The 17,308-nt window shown below is 43.4% G+C and overlaps 2 protein-coding genes across 2 annotated transcripts; one reads left to right on the top strand and one right to left on the bottom strand.

Annotated features, from left to right (window-relative positions):
- The first annotated feature begins 926 nt into the window (after positions 1-926).
- On the top strand, positions 927-4,235 carry LOC141010902 (tetranectin-like). Its single transcript, XM_073484056.1, has 3 exons — positions 927-1,023; positions 1,206-1,304; positions 3,184-4,235. Exons 1-3 carry the CDS (start codon positions 927-929, stop codon positions 3,573-3,575), a joined length of 588 nt encoding a protein of 195 aa, XP_073340157.1. The 3' UTR covers positions 3,576-4,235.
- A 201-nt stretch (positions 4,236-4,436) lies between these two features.
- Positions 4,437-16,208, bottom strand: cdcp1b (CUB domain containing protein 1b). The gene is made up of 13 exons (XM_073484482.1): positions 15,975-16,208; positions 13,185-13,409; positions 12,360-12,689; positions 12,040-12,255; positions 11,602-11,952; positions 10,212-10,427; positions 9,771-10,127; positions 9,301-9,660; positions 8,993-9,190; positions 8,533-8,889; positions 7,272-7,628; positions 7,098-7,179; positions 4,437-6,284 (listed from the first exon to the last, which is right to left on the bottom strand). Exons 1-13 carry the CDS (start codon positions 16,036-16,038, stop codon positions 5,783-5,785), a joined length of 3,615 nt encoding a protein of 1,204 aa, XP_073340583.1. The 5' UTR covers positions 16,039-16,208; the 3' UTR covers positions 4,437-5,782.
- Between the last annotated feature and the right edge of the window lie 1,100 nt (positions 16,209-17,308).

Below are 17,308 nucleotides of genomic sequence, written 5' to 3'. Positions count from 1 at the left end.
GCTGTTCCAGAGTGAATGTTCCTTTCTCTACTGTACATTTTCAAATGTCCTGGAGCTTCTGTTCAACACTCACCAGGCATGAGTTCATTATTTTTTGGTAAAGAAGCAAAGGTGAGGTTCAATCCTTCGAGTTGCTGTCGGGACAGAACTGCACAGGAAAAGTACCGTCGCTCTGCGTCCTTTTGTGTGTGTGCCACGTGTCAGTCGTGGTTTGTGTAAAATGGAAATCTTACAGAAAGTCCAGATGTGACTGGATCATTTCCACTCAGCCCTCAGACTGTAGTGGTATGGGTGTGTGTGTGTGTGTGTGTGCAGGCTGAGAGCAGGCAGGTCCAAAACAAACTCTTATTTTTGTCTCGAGCTCTCACTGAAGATTTTCAAACAAAAGATATAGAATGAAACAGGTTATTCAAAATTTCATAAGAGATTTTTCGATTTTAGTGTCTCACAGCTGCCAGAAACACCTGGAAATATTTAGGTTTTTCCAAATGAGGACTTCCAAAACACCATTTTGCCAACTTTTAGGAAACAAAGTCTCTTTCTTTCAAGTTCAAACGTGTCTTTTGAGCCAAGAAATAAACCACAACTAACTTAATTTAGGCATTCATGCAACAGATGAATCAGTGTTTGTTTATTTCTCTTTCATAAAAGCTCATAAGTGCTTCACACCGTCTCGTCCTGCCAGTCTCCACCTGCTTTCCAGTCCTGGCTCTGGTCAGTACTGGCCCTCCACATGTGTGTGTCTGGAGCCAGACACACACAAACTCCTGAGGTCAGACTGTTATTCCTGCAAATGGCTTCAGTGTTTTTCCCTGTTTGGAAGAGATGAGAGGGAGGGTGTGAGAAAGAAGAGGAGGGAGAGAGGGGGGGGGAGAGATAAATTGCAAGCGTCCACGTTGGAGCAGCCTCATTCAACAGGTCCGACCATGGAGTTCAAAGGACTGTGTGTGCTGCTGGGAGTCCTGCTGCTGGTCAACTGCTCGTTTCAGCAGACGCCACCGAAGAGGAAACTGGTGAAAAAAGGTAGAAAACAACAATCTGTGGGAAGAAATACAAATGATGTGAATTTATGTTTCTGTTATGAGTTGTTTTACATATCTCAAATCAAGTATTCTTGTTTTTCTTCTATACTTTATGATCACGTGCTCAAATATCTGACTCACCTGATGTGATTTTCCTCGTGTCTCTGGTGTTGTTGGACTCAGATACGACTAAGGATGCTGCTGTTGAGAAGCTTCAGAAGCAGATCGACGACATCGTGCAGGAGCTCAACTTACTGAAGGAACAACAAGCCCTGCAGACAGGTGAGCTCGACTGTAGAAGAGCTTGAGCATGAATCTGATCATGTTTACATTAAAGGGATGCAAATAATTTCCCTTCAGAACGGCTAAAAGTGCCCTAACAAGGACTTAACGTGATGGAGTCAAAGAATTTACAATACTGAAGTATAATATCTACTGATGTGGGTTGTGCATTGTTATGTAATCTTGTGGCTCTGGCTTGTAGAGGGACCGTTTGTCAAAATCTACTGTTAATTTTCATAACAATAATAATAAAAACCTTTTAAGGTAACTCTATATATTAAGTCTCTTGTAATAATCATTAGTTAATAGGTAGAAGACTTTTCAAATGTTAATTATAGCATCATAGACCCATTTATTGTTAGATTATACGATATTTATAAGCAACTTGTCAAGCTTAATAAGGCTTTGATCTCACTTTAGATCAACTGATAATAAGTGCATAGTTTTCTGCCAATAAATGTTTAATTAAGTATGTATTAATCTTATAAAAGCAGCAACAATGCTTAGTAAAGGTTTAACAATTAAATAATAAGTAAGTAAACTGAACTGAAGTGTGTTTGTAATGCTATTATTAACAATTATGCAGTCTTATTAACACAGAATAATCTTATTAAGCAGCAGATTTGTACGGGCTTATTACCTTTTAAATAACGCTTAATTCAAGGACATTAAAGGAACAGTTCAAACCTAAAATGAAAATTCAGTCATCATCCACTCACCCCCACGCTGATGGAAAGTTGAGTGGAGTTTCACAGCAAAACAGCGTTGCAGTTTTCTCCTAAACAACTGAAGTAGACGGGGACTTGTTTTAAAATGTAAGAAAACAACATAATATGGCTCCATAAAGCTTGCACGGTGAACTCCAAGTCTCTGGAAGCCCAAACATCCCAAATTTGTTTGAAAAGACATTATTTACACCCTTTTTTAAGCTGAAGATAAAAGCGTTAGCGTTAACATCAAGGGTGTAAATAAAGTCTTTTCAGAAAATCTGTTTTTCCCCCCATCTCCTTCAGTTGTGTAGGAGAATGCTGCGATGCTGTTTTGCTGTGAAGCTCCAGAAATGTTTTGTGGTCTACAAAACTTCACCCGACTTTTCATCTGCATGGAGGCGAGTAGATAATGAATTTACATTTTTGGGTGAGCGGTTCCTTTTAATGTAAAGCGTTACCTATTAAACTATTAAAAACTATTACCAAGGCCAGATAAAAATGAGTGTTAAGAGGGGACTTCTACAACTGAGGTGCCCAGAAAACAAAGGCCCGGTTTATATTATGCTCTCTAGTTGATACACAGAAAGCCAGCTGGAGGGTCAACAGGAGTATTTTTTTTCCCCTGGGGCCCCAGAATAAGTTCATCCGGCCCTGGAAATCAAAATTTTACCTGCTGAAGTGTCCTTGAGCAAGATGAACTCCTTCCATGTGGCTGAACCTACTTAATAATCACCTGTGGAGGTGGGCAAGCAGCCATTAGTGTCATGTTCATAATTCAGACAAAAGCGTGTCACTTAGTAAATACACTGTAAATACACTGTTCAAGGCACCCAGTATGTATTAAAGTTGGAGTCAACAATCTGAGGTTTGTCTCTGTTACATATAAACACAGATGGGACACATGTGTCGCCTTTGAAAGTACACGCTTTACTCTGGACAACACGTGTCCGGTACACTTCTGAACTCATGTTCAGAACACTAAATTATCTCCAGGTGTTCCTGTAAATCCAAAAAAAAAAGCAGTTATTCCTCATGTTGCTCATTATGGCCGAGCCCGTTGTGCCAAAATACCACAGAAGTACTTTTATTCACTTTAGAAATATACCCAAATGAAACAGACACTGAATCCCTGTTTATCTCACCATCCGCCCCTGTTTTATTCTCTTCAGTCTGTCTGAAAGGTGAAAAGATCCACGGAAAGTGTTACTTGGCTGAACCTCTGAGGAAACGCTATCACACTGCCAGTGAGGACTGCAACAACCTGGGCGGCGTCCTCGGTACGCCCACGTCCAGCGACGAGAACGACCAGCTCAGAGACTACATCCGCCGGAGCATCGGCCCAGATGAGCAGGTCTGGCTGGGCATCAACGACATGATGACCGAGGGCGTCTGGGTGGATCAGACCGGCTCCAGCATCACATACAAAAACTGGGAACGTCCTCAGCCGGACGGCGGGCAGTCCCAGAACTGCGCGGCCCTGTCCGGGGCCGCCCGTGGGAAGTGGCTGGACGAGAACTGTCGTGAGGAGAAGCCGTCCATCTGCCAGTTCAACATTGTTTGATTAATCTCATCATAGACTGCGCATGGTTATAGCTGCTTTCACTGTGCACTCTCACTGCTGCAACACCCCCTTTTGCCTGCTATCCCTAAAGGAGTTTAAATCCAGTGGTTCTCATCTGGTTTTGGACTAAATTCTGATCTAGAAGTCAGTCAGTTGCATGTGACAGCGATGTATAACGCTGTTATTTTTGCCTAAATGGATTTGGTGATATGTCATTTGCAGCATTCCCTGTGGTTACAAGAAAAACCAAAGTTCAGTTCAGTTTAGGACAAACAAGAGATTACGGGACATTATCTCCTCCAAAGGAAATCAGTGATTTCTGATGTCTTTTATACAAAAAAATATGGATGTTCATATTTCAAAAACACCAGTATCCCTGCAACCAAAGGTGTGTGTGTCGGTGCTGGCAACTTTCACAAATAAAAAATGGGTGTAACTTCCATGACTTACAGGTTGAGAGCCACTGGTTAAAATCTCACTACTTTATTATTACGACAAGACTCTCATTGAGCCAGATGTATAATTATTGCATTAATCTTGAATTAATAACTCAATCTTGCAAATATCTTCTTCAAAGAGATTAATTCAGTTTGCTAGTGTCTAGTCTCCTATAATGTCTAACCTGATGTAACCTCACCATCAATAAACTATGGAAACTTACTTGTCTATTGTCATTTCTTGAAGGAAAAATACTATAGTACAGGTATTTGCTTTCCTGCCGAGTGTTAGATGAGAAGTTGATACAAGTCTCGTGTGGAAGAGTGGTGTCGATCTTCTCATCAAAAGCTTGGCAAGAAAGCGTAAAGTATAAATGTCGGTGAAGTGTTTCCCCAAAAAATGTCAAACAACTGCTCCACAAAGTCAAAAAGGCAGAAACGCAGACTTTATTTGAATTCAACACCTGCATCCGAAAGAAATGTGGCACAGCTACGTAAACCTGGCGTCCACGTTTGTTTTTTCCAGTATAAACCTCTCCATGGTAAACACTGGCTTCTGCTCCCACACCCTCCTCCTTCACACTGTTTTCCATGGCCAGAGTTCCTGTGGTTGAAATCGTTTTCACCATCCAGAAAGCACAAGAGGACCGTGTCAGCAGGAGAGGGGAAAAAATAAGTGTGACGGCAGACGTAAACTGTTTCCGCACCAGTTTTCAGAGAATTTGAAAAAAACAAAACAACCTAAACTGTATTTACAAGTAAAGAAAAAACAAAATAAAAAAAAACAAATCTCTAGACGAGTAAACACTACGGTAAAAACATCTTTAAAAAATAGGACCAGTGGTACTTACACATTTTTTTCTCAGTCCATCTTGCACGGACAGAGAATTCATAAAACTAAACAAATCAAACATTAAAAAGGCAAAGTTTTACATTTTTGTTGCTTTCTTGCTGAGAGTTAGAGGAGAAGATTGATCTCACTCTCATGTTTGAATGGTACAACCAGCAGCTTAGCTTAGCTTAGCTTAGCTTAGCACAAAGGCTAGAAAACAAATTTTAATTTGGAGTAAACAAATTAGATATAACTTATTAGCCTCAGCCTGGATCGGCTGAGGCTAATAAGTTATATCTAATTTGTTTACTCCAAATTAAATACGATGTATATATATATATACACATACATACAAGTTAAAAGGGGTCTATGTAAGAATTTGTATTAATTTACATGTATTAATCACTCTTTATTGGCCATTTGTGAGCAGATTGTAACGTTAAGTAAAAAATTAGACCTGAAGCTAGTATGCTAGCTCCAAGTTCTGAACCGCTAGCTGCACAGCTACCTGAGCTAACTAGCTAAGGGCAGCTACAGTTAGCAGAATTTCTTTGTGAAGGACCCAGGTCTCAGTTTCCGTGACAGTCCACAGGATGTGACCAGCGTTTATGCTATGCTAAGCCAATCAGCTGCCGTCTGTAGCCTTATTTTACTGGACAGACATGAGAGAGGAATCTGCTCACATAACTTTTGGCAAGAAAGCAAAAAAGGTTTCTCCCAAAAAGCCAAACTTTCTTGAGAGCAGAGGATCACAGCATCTTCTCCTGAAACTTTAGAAATGACTGACAAACACGACAAACACGTCGTAATCAGGAGCTCATCGAACTCGGATTTCCCTGAGTGTGATCAAAGTTCACATCAGTGCAGTCTAGAGATGCTCGGGGCTGTAAAGAGAATTCAGTAACGGCGGTCCATCATGCAGCTACAGTCCCGACCCACTACAAGGACTCCTCCAATATCGGCTGTGGTTCCATGTCGGCACCAGAGAGCCGGATCGTGTTCATATCCCCCGTGCTCTTGAACGTGTACAGCTCATTGTCCACCATCCTGCGGTCCTGGAAGCCGAGACTGTCCTGCCGGTCGATGGGAGTGCGCGGACGAGCGGGAAGGAAAGACTCAGACGGGGCCAGGAACGGCTTGTACTGGTCCATCTCGGGCTCGTAGTCCGGCTCTTTGATTACAGGCAGCTCTCCGTCAGAAGGGCCTGTGAATGTTTGGTAAGAGTCCACCTGCATCCCATTGTAACTGTCCTGCAGACTGTCGGCGTAGCTGGAGTCGGGCAGCAGGTGGCCGTACACCATCGTCTCGTCGATGGAATCGTAGACGTGGGATTCGTTGTCCGAGCGACTTTTGGTGAAGTGCATGTCGCCTGGGCGGAAGATATTCCCTTTGCCGATGTAGATGGATGCCTCTTTGTTCTTCTTGTCTTGTTTCTTTTTCCTGTTTAAAAAGATGAAGACAAACAATAAGAAAGAGTCAACAAAAGCCTCCAGTAAAAGACAAATATTACACGATAGACAAATAAATGTCACTAAACCAGTTCAACAAGTCAAAAACACGATACTTTATCCAACAAGCAGAGACGAGGGCACATATTTATCCAAGTATGGAGTCTTAAAACTGACAAAATGAATGCTGATTGAGCCTACGGCCCACTGATGAAAGCCCTTGCATTTGCTGTAATACCAAAGATGTACACTGGGTGTCGGTGGCGACTTTCCCCCGAAAATATCACCAGCGGCGCGGTCAGTGACGCGTTCACCCGGAAGTGGTCGGTCGGCCAGAGAGAGAAGGTGGTTCTCGCACGCGACGTAACAAGTTTTGTTTGTCCTCATCTCTGCTAGCATTGGGAGTGAATGGTTAACTGTTAACGGTCACGGTCGAACAAACAAAGAAAAGACCGATAACAGCGGACGATGAAATGGAGGAATGAATGGAATTAACTGTTATGGAGGCAAAGCTGACTGATGTCACACAGGCGACACTGGAAAATGACTTCAGATAACATATTATACATCATGACCAACGATATCCGCCCTCAAAAACATGTCTCAGAGGTTGTGTGCTCTCCTCCGTCTCTCTACTGAAACCGTTCATCTACTCTTGACCAGAGACCTCACAAGAATGTTGATAAATATTCTTAAGTTTGCATGTAGGAGTAAAATTGAAGGTTTTCAGTTTAAAATGTCATGTTTCTTGACTCGGTAAATGTCTGAGCCCAGATGTTAAAAGGTTTGTTTGTGGTGTACTCACTTAGTGACGACGCAAACAACAGTCAGCACTATGAGCAGAAGCACAACAGCTCCTGCTATCCCGAGAAGGATGGCCAGGAGATCTGAAGAGGCGAGAAGAAGACATGATATAATTAATGATATGGATTGTTTGTGTTGTGTACATGAAAGGTCTAAGTCAGTCCTCCTTGCTTACTGTTGTTCTTCTGCAGAACGATTTTGGCCACTGCACCAAACTGTCCCTCCTCTGGTATACAGTTGGACATGTTGAAATAGAAACTTCGCGGCACCAGCAGCTTGTCCTCCTGCTGCTCGTCCTCCCTGCGACTCATCAGCTCCTCCTCCTGATCCAGCATCTTCACCTTCATGGCCGTGTGCCTGTCTTTGCATTTGGGCTGGGTGATGTTAAGGAACTGCAAGTTCGCCTGGTACCCGCTCGGTACAGCGACGATCCAGGAGACGGTGGAGAAAGGCATCATACCCTCGGGCCAGTTGGGGGAGGCCAGCAGGGTTGGGGACGACATCTTCGGACTGATTCTGTAAATAATGGTCTCTGCAGAGGGGTAGAGATAATACTGAGTGTCAATACTGTATCCCGTCTACATGTTTAACAGGTGTCTCCAGCATTTGTGGTACAATAGTGCCCCTGTGTGGAATTAAATTAAATTAGAGAAGTAGAAGAAAGTAGAGAAGTGCAGCCTAAAACAGCATGAAAAATACAGATTATCTTATTTATGATGTATCAAAATAGTGAAAAATGCCTGTTCTAAAAGTCTTATTTATCCCAAAAACCCGAAACAATCCCAAATGATTGAATTTACTATCATAGAAGACCAAGATGACGAAGAAAATGTTCACATTCAAGGAGCTGAAACCGATGATGTTTTGGCATTTTTGCTTTAAAACGGTAATCCAACTGTAAAAAATGTTGCTGGTTAATTTTGTGCTGATGGATTAATCAATTAACTGTGTGATGCCTTCAGCTCTGGCTCTCATAACGTCAAATATCTAAATAAATAATATCATCATATCCGATCCAATTATTCCTGTTCCTTGTCCATCTCATCCACAGTGCTTCTACTACTTGGATTTCCTACATTACCCAGAATGCCACGTCAACAAAACACTCAAACACGTCTAAACTGGTTGTATTCAGTTGTTGATGAAGTGTTGAGGAAGGATTTTGAAGCAGTTCACCTTCATTTTTGTGGTTTAACTGCGAGCAGCACTCATTAACAAAACAAAAGAAGCTTTGTCTTTGCAACATTGATACGCTTCTTACGTCTTCTTAGCTGACATCAAGATCCACTCAAATGTATTAAAATCTGTAAAAAGCTGTAAAAACTCTCTAAATTTAATTACAACCATAAAGAAAGGACAGTATTTAGTTTGAAAATAATAAATAATATCACAAAAATGATCACTAGCTGCAGCCTGCAGTATTATTCATGTCTTACCTGGGATCTCCTGACTGAAGCTGACATTGAGAAAAGTCCGCATATCTTTCTTGAAGTTCCTGTTTGATGCCGTGACAGAGATGTTGGCGTGGACCTGAACCTTCTTGATGACTCCACTAGGGCAGAACTCTCCGAGAGAAGACCCGTCGTCCTCCGCCACATGCAGGGAGGACGACTTATTGCACTCCTGGCCGGGCAGGGACTGTTGGAGACTCCCTGTGAGCGACCGCAGATCTATGGTGCTGTCCTGAGGGATGGTGATGTGCCAGGTGAAGCTGTGGAGCGGCATTGGGAGGCAGGAATCCAGTTTGGGCACGGTGAGGAGGGTCGGAGAGCAGGACGCCAGATTTTGGCAGGCTGTTGTGAAAAAGCACAAAACGGGATCTCACTCTCTGCAAGATAGCTCATTTTCTATTCCCCAAAATATTAAGACTTAAATACATGTATACAAACATCTTACCAATCACTTTGCTGGCAGTCAGGCGCACGTCTTCATTCGGACAGTCGAGGAAGGAGAGGCTGGCTTTACCGCCCGCAGCCACGTTTATCTTCTCTTGGACCTTCGAGTCGATGCTCATCTCACAGTACGGATCAGAGCCCACCTTCTGGATCTGCAGTGACACTCCCTGGTGTTTGGTGAGGTCCACCGCACACAGAACTAGAAGGGAAGACAATATTTTGGTGTTTAAGAAGAAGATTTTTAACCTGTTTTGCAAACTGCAACTGTTTTCCCCAATTAAGTCAGCTCTTCATGTTTTCAGACTGTACCTGGATGACCGCTCCTCATCAGAGAGACTTTGTATTTCAGGGAGAGTCCTTCTAGCGTCCTGTTGGTCTCGCAGTTCTTCAGCACCATGCTGAAGTCGCCCTGCTGATGCTCCGGCTGAGGATCCGTCAGGGTCAGTTTGGTCGCCTTCTTGTCCTTTTTCTGATACTCCACCTCCACTTCGTTGTTGAGGCACTCTGGAGCCCTGTGGTCGCTGAAACGCATCGTGTAGTTGTGCATGCCGGGCACCTTGAAGTCCCACTGCATCTGTTGGTTATCAGGAAAGTCACCGGGATAGTCTGCTGAGATGAAGCCTGTGCTGGATACACCTCGTGGTAGGTTGACTTTCACTATGGCCACCACTGGAGAGAGACAAGGAGAGGATATTGTGGCTTGAACATGCAAAGGAAGTCATTTATAATCCTTTTCGGGAATAAAAACTGGAAGTTTAGGTATAAATTTGTTGACTTACTGCTGGTCTCAGGCCCAACATTAAGTTTGAAGTCAACAGGATCCAGCGTCCGGTCCCCAGGTACCTGTAGAGACATGCGGCCCTTGTAGCGAGCCAGGACGGTCGTCACAGTTCCGTTTTTGCAAAAGGTACCAATGTTTGCCGGCCCGGTGCGCAGATAGGTGACGAGGGAGTAAGTATGCCCATCTGGACAGGTGTCCCCATTGGGAATCTGTCGCATTCCTGGTTCTGGGAAGTCCAGCTGGAAGGCCCGAGTGGAGACAACTTTCAGATCCCAGGTGAAGGTGCGATTGAAGTCTGGGAACAGCGAGGACTCGGCCTGAACGATGTTCCCTGAACAGGACGTCTCTGTGCAGTCTGGGATTTGTAGAGAAGAGCAAATAAGTGATTTGTGTTTTTAACTTTTGTGTGTGAACATCAAATTGTTCTTGAGATTTATACCGATTTCTCTGTTGATCTCCACGTCGAAGACATCCTGAGGTTGAGGACAGGTAAACTCTACGGAGGTGTTGGTAGGATCTTTCAGGGTGAGAAATTTTGGGTTGCATATCTGTTTGGGCTCCTTGTCTCTACACACGCTGCAGTCCGGCTCGTCGCTCAGCCTTCTGATGGTGATGATGGTTTCAGGATCTGGGGTCACAGACATCATTCTGCCACCTGAAGAGAAAAGGTGGTGAGATACTGATCAGACCAAAGACTTTCTTAACAATCAGTCTGTTGGTCCACCAAACTATTGAGAAATTCACATCAGCAACAAGTGATTGACGCTAACTCGTTAAACTACATATATACAGTCTGTGTGTTAAACTCATGGATGTATTAAGGAGAAACTAATGTGGTGAACATAGTAAACATTCTGCCTCTAGCATGCTGAAGTACAGCCTCACAGAGCTACAAGCTTCATTTTGTTCTTGAAACTGCTGCAGTGATACTTCATGATATTCCTTCTGTATTGTTTTGTGCATTTTCATTATGTCATGTACATACATTTTATAAATTATGTCATTTTATTTCATCTTTAGGGTGGCTTTTTCATAATCTGTCCAGGAATGACACATGAAAGTTAACTATGCTAACTGTTCTTTTTGCTGTCACATTAAACCAAAAACAAATCTCCTGTGCACTTTTTTTGTTATGCTAGCTGTCTGTTTGTCCACCATTTTGGTCTAGAGTCGACTGAAATACAGAAAAATCTGTATTTGTTACTGAACTATTAAAATCCCCATCAGCAATCGATGCTAACACATTAAATTACATATATACAGTCTATGTGTAAAACTCATGGATGTAATGACTAACTAAGGTTGTGAATGTAGTAAACATTCTGGCTGCTAATCGTTAGCATGCAGAAGTTAGCATTCAGCTTCATGGTGAGTGCAGCCTCAATGAGCCGTTAGCAGCGGCTGTAGACTCTTCATTTTGTTCTTAAAACTGCTGTAATTATACTTCCTGAAATACACTTTCATGTTATGTACACACACTTTATAAGATATGTCATTTTATTTCATGTTTAGGGTGTGTTTTTTGAAACATTTTGCCAGGGACAACAGATGAAAGTTTCTTGCTAACTTGCTATGCTAACTCCAGCTCTTTTAAGTTTTGTTTTTTTGTTTGGTTGGTCAGTGAGCGTTGTCCCTCTGAAATAAAGCTAAAAACAAAACCAGGGAAACTCATTAAACTGACCCAACTGTGCCCAAAGAAGGCCATCTACACCATCATGAAAATTGTTTTCGCTTAATGGCGCATGTTAGTGCCGTTTTAAAGGTTGTAGCATCGGTTTATATGAATTTGTATTTGACACATTGTTCTGTAAACACACGGCTGAACTTGCCTCTTGGTGCCGCCTTGACGGTGAATAACTTCGGGTCCAGTTCTCCGTCTTTGGGCACTTCTACAGTCACAGTCGTCGTCGCTCCGAGCAGATTCAGCTGAGAAACCGTCCCGCCCTTGCAGTAGCTGTTAGTTTTGCTCTTCCCGTCTCTTTTTGTTGTACTCACTGAGTACTGGTGGCCATCTTGGCAATTTTCTGCTCCGGCCAACTCCTTTAATCCACCAGGGAAGTCCAACGTTAACACGGTCTTGTCTGGTATGCTGATGTCCCACGTCAGGGATCTTTTAAAGTCCTTGAAGAGTTCAGGATCCACTTCTCCTGCAGCGGGAGGGCACGAGCTGGTGGTGCAACCTGAGGGACAAAATGATAAATGTCTCAGTAAGCATTAAGTATTTTAATTTTACATTTTGCTGGCAACTACTGTAAAACGGCTCTTACTTATTTCCTTGTTCATCTTCATGCTGTACATGTCCTGAGGTTTAGGGCAGCTGAACTCCAGCGAGAGTTTATCAACGTTGGTCAGGGTCTTTTCTGTCGGGCTACAGTTGCGAGTGGATCCATCAACGGAGCACACTTCACATTCTGGTTCGCCACGATTACGGCTAACAACCACCGTCGTGCTGGAATCAACAGATACAACCATTGTTCGGCCCTCTGAAGGGGTAGAAAGGACAGAGTGAGACACGGAGGATTGGGTTTCACCAGCTGTTGTGAAGTTTATGCTTCGGCTTTCTTAAAAGAGTTCAATATTTTCTTACTTAGTGGTCCAGCGGAGGCCTGGAACAGCACCGATTCAACTGGAGCGTTTGGCTTAACTTGCAGAGAAAAAACAGCTTTGTCCGGCAGGTCCAAAGTCGTCACAGAACCTCCTCGACAATACTGAGTCTGATCTTTGCCGTTTGTTACAGAATACGGAAATCCGTCAGAGCACGGCTGCGTCGTCTCTAACAGTCCTTCTCCGAGGATGTTCAGACTCACAACTATCTTCTCGGGCGCCTTCAGGTCCCAGGTGAAGGTTCTGGTGAACTCGGTGAGGATGGAGGGTTGAGTGTCTCCTGTTGTCGGGCTGCAGGCGTCCTTAGTGCACTCTGGATTCAGATTAAAGACAAGAGAAGATGCACGGATTGGTTTTAAACAGTTCAGCTCTACTGAAGGTGCATGCCCCAACTGTTCATGTCCTGTAAGCTGGACTCCAAATACTTTTTTAGTTAGTTTTTTTTTTGCAGTTCACTGGCTGTAATGTTACATCACAGACAGCTCAACAACCATTCACACCTGGGCTCAGCTAGCCTTAGAAACCCACATGAAGGCCGGTTTGACCAACGACCCACAGGTGGCCCTAACGACTCTGAAACTCAGAGTTCATACGTGTCCTTAACGACTCTGTAAGGACACTCCCACACAGAGTTTAAAGCCTGCCAACTCCTCTCCAGTTAGTTAGAACTGAAGAAGCTTCTTGGATGAGAGGTGAGACGTCTTCAAGAAACCGAAACAAGTCCAGTTGCGTACGATACTTGCTAGTATTTTCAAAGTAAAACAAAACAATTGCTGTAAAAATCTTTGAACGCGGTCGGTCAACTCACCGATGGAGCGAGTAATCATCACCGTGTACGCCTGCTCGATCGGCTGGGAGCAGTTAAACAGCAGCTTGACCTCCTCCTCGGGTACCAGGGACAGAGAGGAGGTGCAGGACGTCTCCGTGTCGTTCACCCCGCTCACTGTACACACAGCACACTGATCCAGAGGCAGCTCGGTGGACACCTTCACCGTCGAGTCTTTGTCAGGTCGGATCGACGTCTGCAGGCATTCTGAGGGAAACAGATCAGAAGCAGTGAGCTGCAGATAGCCTGAAGATGTCGTCGACTGTGATCAGTAATCTAGAGATTGTAGCTTTGATTATAATAATAATAATAATATAAAATGAGAGAAAGTTCAGTTATATCTGCTCATCAGCTGCTTTTTCAGAGCATGCAAAGACACATTTTCATATTTGGACCTGAGTTTTTGGATATTGCACAAATGCTCACTCTCATAAACTGAAGTGGAACAAAAAGAAAATGCAACAGGTGAATTATTTTTAAAATCATTAAAAGTAGCTAGCAGCAGGTCTCTCTGGATGGCAGTGACTGTCTTTGTCCTCTAACGTCCAGCTCTCCTGTACAACAGTTTAAAGGTACCAACGCAACAAAGTGCACACACACAAACATCGGACAGTTTGCTGTTGGTGCTTGAGCAAACAGAGTGGTTCAAGGCACACCTATTCCCATGTAGTTTAGTGATAAACGAAGGCAAATTTATTGACTTTTCATTGTTGTGAGTCATCTGAGTGGTGAGTAAAGAGAGGAACTCGAGGTGAGACAGTTTAAAAACGCTGTTTCTGTGATATCTGACTCTTCTGTGGAAAATGCAAACTTCCCCTGCAGCCTTATCGGTTTACACACTGAGATGATGAGTCTGTTTGAGTTTCACCTGTCATTTTATACATCAGCAGCTGAAAACACAATATAAAGCAGCTTTGGTTTCACATTCGTCCCCCGACTGTGGTTCCAGTGCAGCTCGAGTTGCTTAAAACACGGCCTTTTCTGTTTGAATACAGATAATGACTTAATGCAAATATATCTTTATCTGTGTAAACGTCAGTTAAGTAAAACAGATTGCAGTACAGGAAATGCCAACTTGGGTTTGAGGTCGTTTAGAAACAGTGTCTCCATTACACAGCTTGACAATAAAGGCATTTTAATAGTTTAATAGAGAGTGCCTCAGAGTTTTCTTGTGATTTTTCTCCTCTAACAAACTTAATTGAGTCCAGGCACAGCTCCAACCCTTATATATTTTGGTACAGTTATCAATGTGTATTGTCTGGATCATATCTGAAGCTCTACAGTTCACCCAATATACAGAGGCTATGATTAAAATAAAAATTTCCAAGCACATTTGTGTAACCTTCCTCCAATACGTCTGGACAGAAAAGGCACTCCCCAAAGCAGATGCATGAATCATGTCTTTTGCAACATGCATTAAAAAGGTGCAATATGTAAGAACCAGACTTTCAGTAACAAAACTAGATCGTTTGAAGCTTTACTCTGAGAAATAAACACATTTTTCTACAATAAACGTATTTTCGAATATAAAAATGTTAGTTTAAAACATTAAGAGACTAAAATTATTAACAGAACGTGAGGAAACAGCCGTTTTTACGTGACGTAAAGGACGTCTATGTGTTGTGCGGCAGAGAAGTTAGCATGCTAACCAGCTAGCCCCTGTCTTGTTATATCACTATGTACTGTAGGTGGCGATAACCAGATAGAAAACAACACCAAGCAGTGATATTAGCTGACTCTGCATGGACTGTCCATGCAGAGTCAGCTGATATATCACCGCTAGCTGCACTGCTAACTGAGCTAACCAAGCATGTTGCATTAAAATCTGGATGCAGCTTTGGAGGCTCTGCTCAGTTATGCAATGTGGCGTAATTACACGGTTTGGCCACTATGAAAGTTGGCCTCAGAGCCTGACGCTCCTCCGAGGGGGCTTGCTACAGATAGCAGCAGTTAGCGGTTGCTCTGGTGATGTATACTGCCCCCTATTGGTTTGGAGTATAAATCCAACAGGTGGCCAATTCTTAGATTGCACCTTTTAACTCCGGTGGCAGTTTTCTCGCTGCGGTGACGTGAAAATTGAAATAAAAACACTTTAATGTTTTTTAAACGCAGGTGTGTCTGAACATTAACAGCATTTTCCACCAATTGTTGGCCGGAGGGCTTCTTGTGACAGTAAACAAAGGGTGTGTTGAGGGTGTCACAGGGTTCAGACACACAGGAGAGATAAAAGTTTCATCTCCACAAAGAAAAGAGAATAAATTCAAAGCTGCTGCTGCTGGTGACTTTCCCTCCAGGATATGAATCAAGTGAGTGGAGGAGGAAAAAACATGATGAAACACCCGCCAGATTCATAGTTCATCATCAGCAGATTGCTGGTCAATCATTGATGAAGCCGTGATGAATTCATGCCCCCAGGAAGCTCCATAAACGCCTCATAAAGCTTTTGAAAATGGAGGTCTAGAAGTCACGGCTGAGTCTATCTCCACTGTCGACACAATCCATCATGTTTAACGTGTTGACTTAAAGTCCTCGACTGTCTTTAAAGTTGCTCAGACTGAATTTGCATCGGGGTTTCGTCTGAGCACGTTTTACAACAACAGACAGCTCAGTTTGACCCAATTGGCACAGAAACTTGGAAATGACGCCACAACCGAGCACAATATCAGGGTGTTTGGGATTTTTTAGCACCACTAAAACACGAAAGTTAAATTGGGAATGTGCACATAAAGCTTCACCGAACAATAAATGAGCTAAAACATTATTTCCCCCCACCTGATGAGTCGAGGACCGTCAGGAAGAGAAGTCCCAGGAGCGCGCAGGTGACGCACAGCCGCATGTTCGCCCCAAAAAAAAGAGGATGTTTCTGTTTTTAAAAATGCCAAAGAAGGAAAAATGTAAAAGTTGTATTCGTCTCTCAAAAACACAGTTCATTCACTTTACAGCAAACAGCGACGGCGTTGACAGCCACTTCCTGCTTTGCGCGCCGGAGCGGAGGGCGTGGACCTCAGGTACGTTACGGTTACCTGCCCAAACTTGACAGGTGAAGAGGAGGAGGAGGCCCTGCTGTTAAAACCTTTCTTGCAGAGCTCATCCATGCAGTCTTATGATGAGAGTCCTTGTGTGACTTTCCCTCACTGTGTGGCACAATGGCTGCCCTATTTATAATCAGCCAAACATGCCAGGGATTGTTGGCACGGTGCTGTGTATCCCCAAAATGAGGAGGAGGAAGGGTGTGGAGACAGCTCAGAGTTGATTCAACACCCCCAAATTAAAATAAAAGAAAACCCCTGATGTTATCGACATACGCAGCAGGAATTAAAGAGGTTAAATAGCAAGTTAAAGGAGCAACATGTGCATGTTTTCCACCATGTTTGGCGTCTTTACTCCTGAACAACACTCCCATGTTTCAGAGGCTCCCTCCTCCTGCCTCCACATGTCTCATGACGAAGACATTCCTGCACAGAAACATACCTGAGGGCAGGACCACTCACACACACCTGAGTTAACATTTCTGAACACTTCAGCAGCTCATCGCCTCACTCATTTTTAACCACAACACGCCCTAAAATTGACACTCGACATCAATTTGAAGCCAAATCTCAACTATTTTTCTCGCCTGAGCCTCAAATTTAAACCAAAAACTGAACAATATTAAAAAAGGGAATATTTGTCCCTTGTGAAAACGCTTCAACCCCCAAAACTCAAGCTCACACACACCTGTACAGTTAGAAACAAGTGACGGGAGTGTGTTTTTTGTTGGTTGAACCAGTCTGACAGCTTGCAGAGTGGGCGGTGTGGTGAGTTCAGACAGCTTCACCGAGCCTCAACAAGGAGACCTCAGTGCAGGATCAGCAGCTGTCACACTTCCCCCTCCATCCCCTCCCGGGTTACTGTAGATCCACCACACACGAGCATGTGCCCTGGAGGGTTTCATGGCGTCCCTTTCTGCCACTTCTGAGCTGTCGGTGTGCTGCAAGCACACGTGGAGGCGTTAAATGTTGTGTAAGGTGTCAAAAAGGCGTTACGACAACTTGTTGTTTGTTTATGATCGACTGATGAGATTGTGAAATGCTCAGTCAGACGTCGGGAGCATCCAAGTAGATTCT

Source organism: Pagrus major, chromosome 16 (genome assembly GCF_040436345.1).
Source record: "Pagrus major chromosome 16, Pma_NU_1.0".
In the NCBI taxonomy this organism is placed as follows: Eukaryota; Metazoa; Chordata; class Actinopteri; order Spariformes; family Sparidae; genus Pagrus; species Pagrus major.
This window is presented reverse-complemented; position numbering and strand designations above follow the sequence as displayed.

What these genes read in the sequence shown, in the direction of transcription:
- LOC141010902 (XM_073484056.1), top strand. Translation starts at nt 927, where the DNA reads ATGGAGTTCAAAGGACTGTGTGTGCTGCTGGGAGTCCTGCTGCTGGTC. An exon ending in GAGGAAACTGGTGAAAAAAG is followed by an intron (nt 1,024 to 1,205) that starts GTAGAAAACAAC and finishes TGTTGGACTCAG; the next exon opens with ATACGACTAAGGATGCTGCT. An exon ending in ACAACAAGCCCTGCAGACAG is followed by an intron (nt 1,305 to 3,183) that starts GTGAGCTCGACT and finishes TATTCTCTTCAG; the next exon opens with TCTGTCTGAAAGGTGAAAAG.
- cdcp1b (XM_073484482.1), bottom strand. Translation starts at nt 16,038, where the DNA reads ATGCGGCTGTGCGTCACCTGCGCGCTCCTGGGACTTCTCTTCCTGACG. An exon ending in GACGGTCCTCGACTCATCAG is followed by an intron (nt 13,410 to 15,974) that starts GTGGGGGGAAAT and finishes TGTTTCCCTCAG; the next exon opens with AATGCCTGCAGACGTCGATC. An exon ending in GAAGATGAACAAGGAAATAA is followed by an intron (nt 11,953 to 12,039) that starts GTAAGAGCCGTT and finishes TTTGTCCCTCAG; the next exon opens with GTTGCACCACCAGCTCGTGC.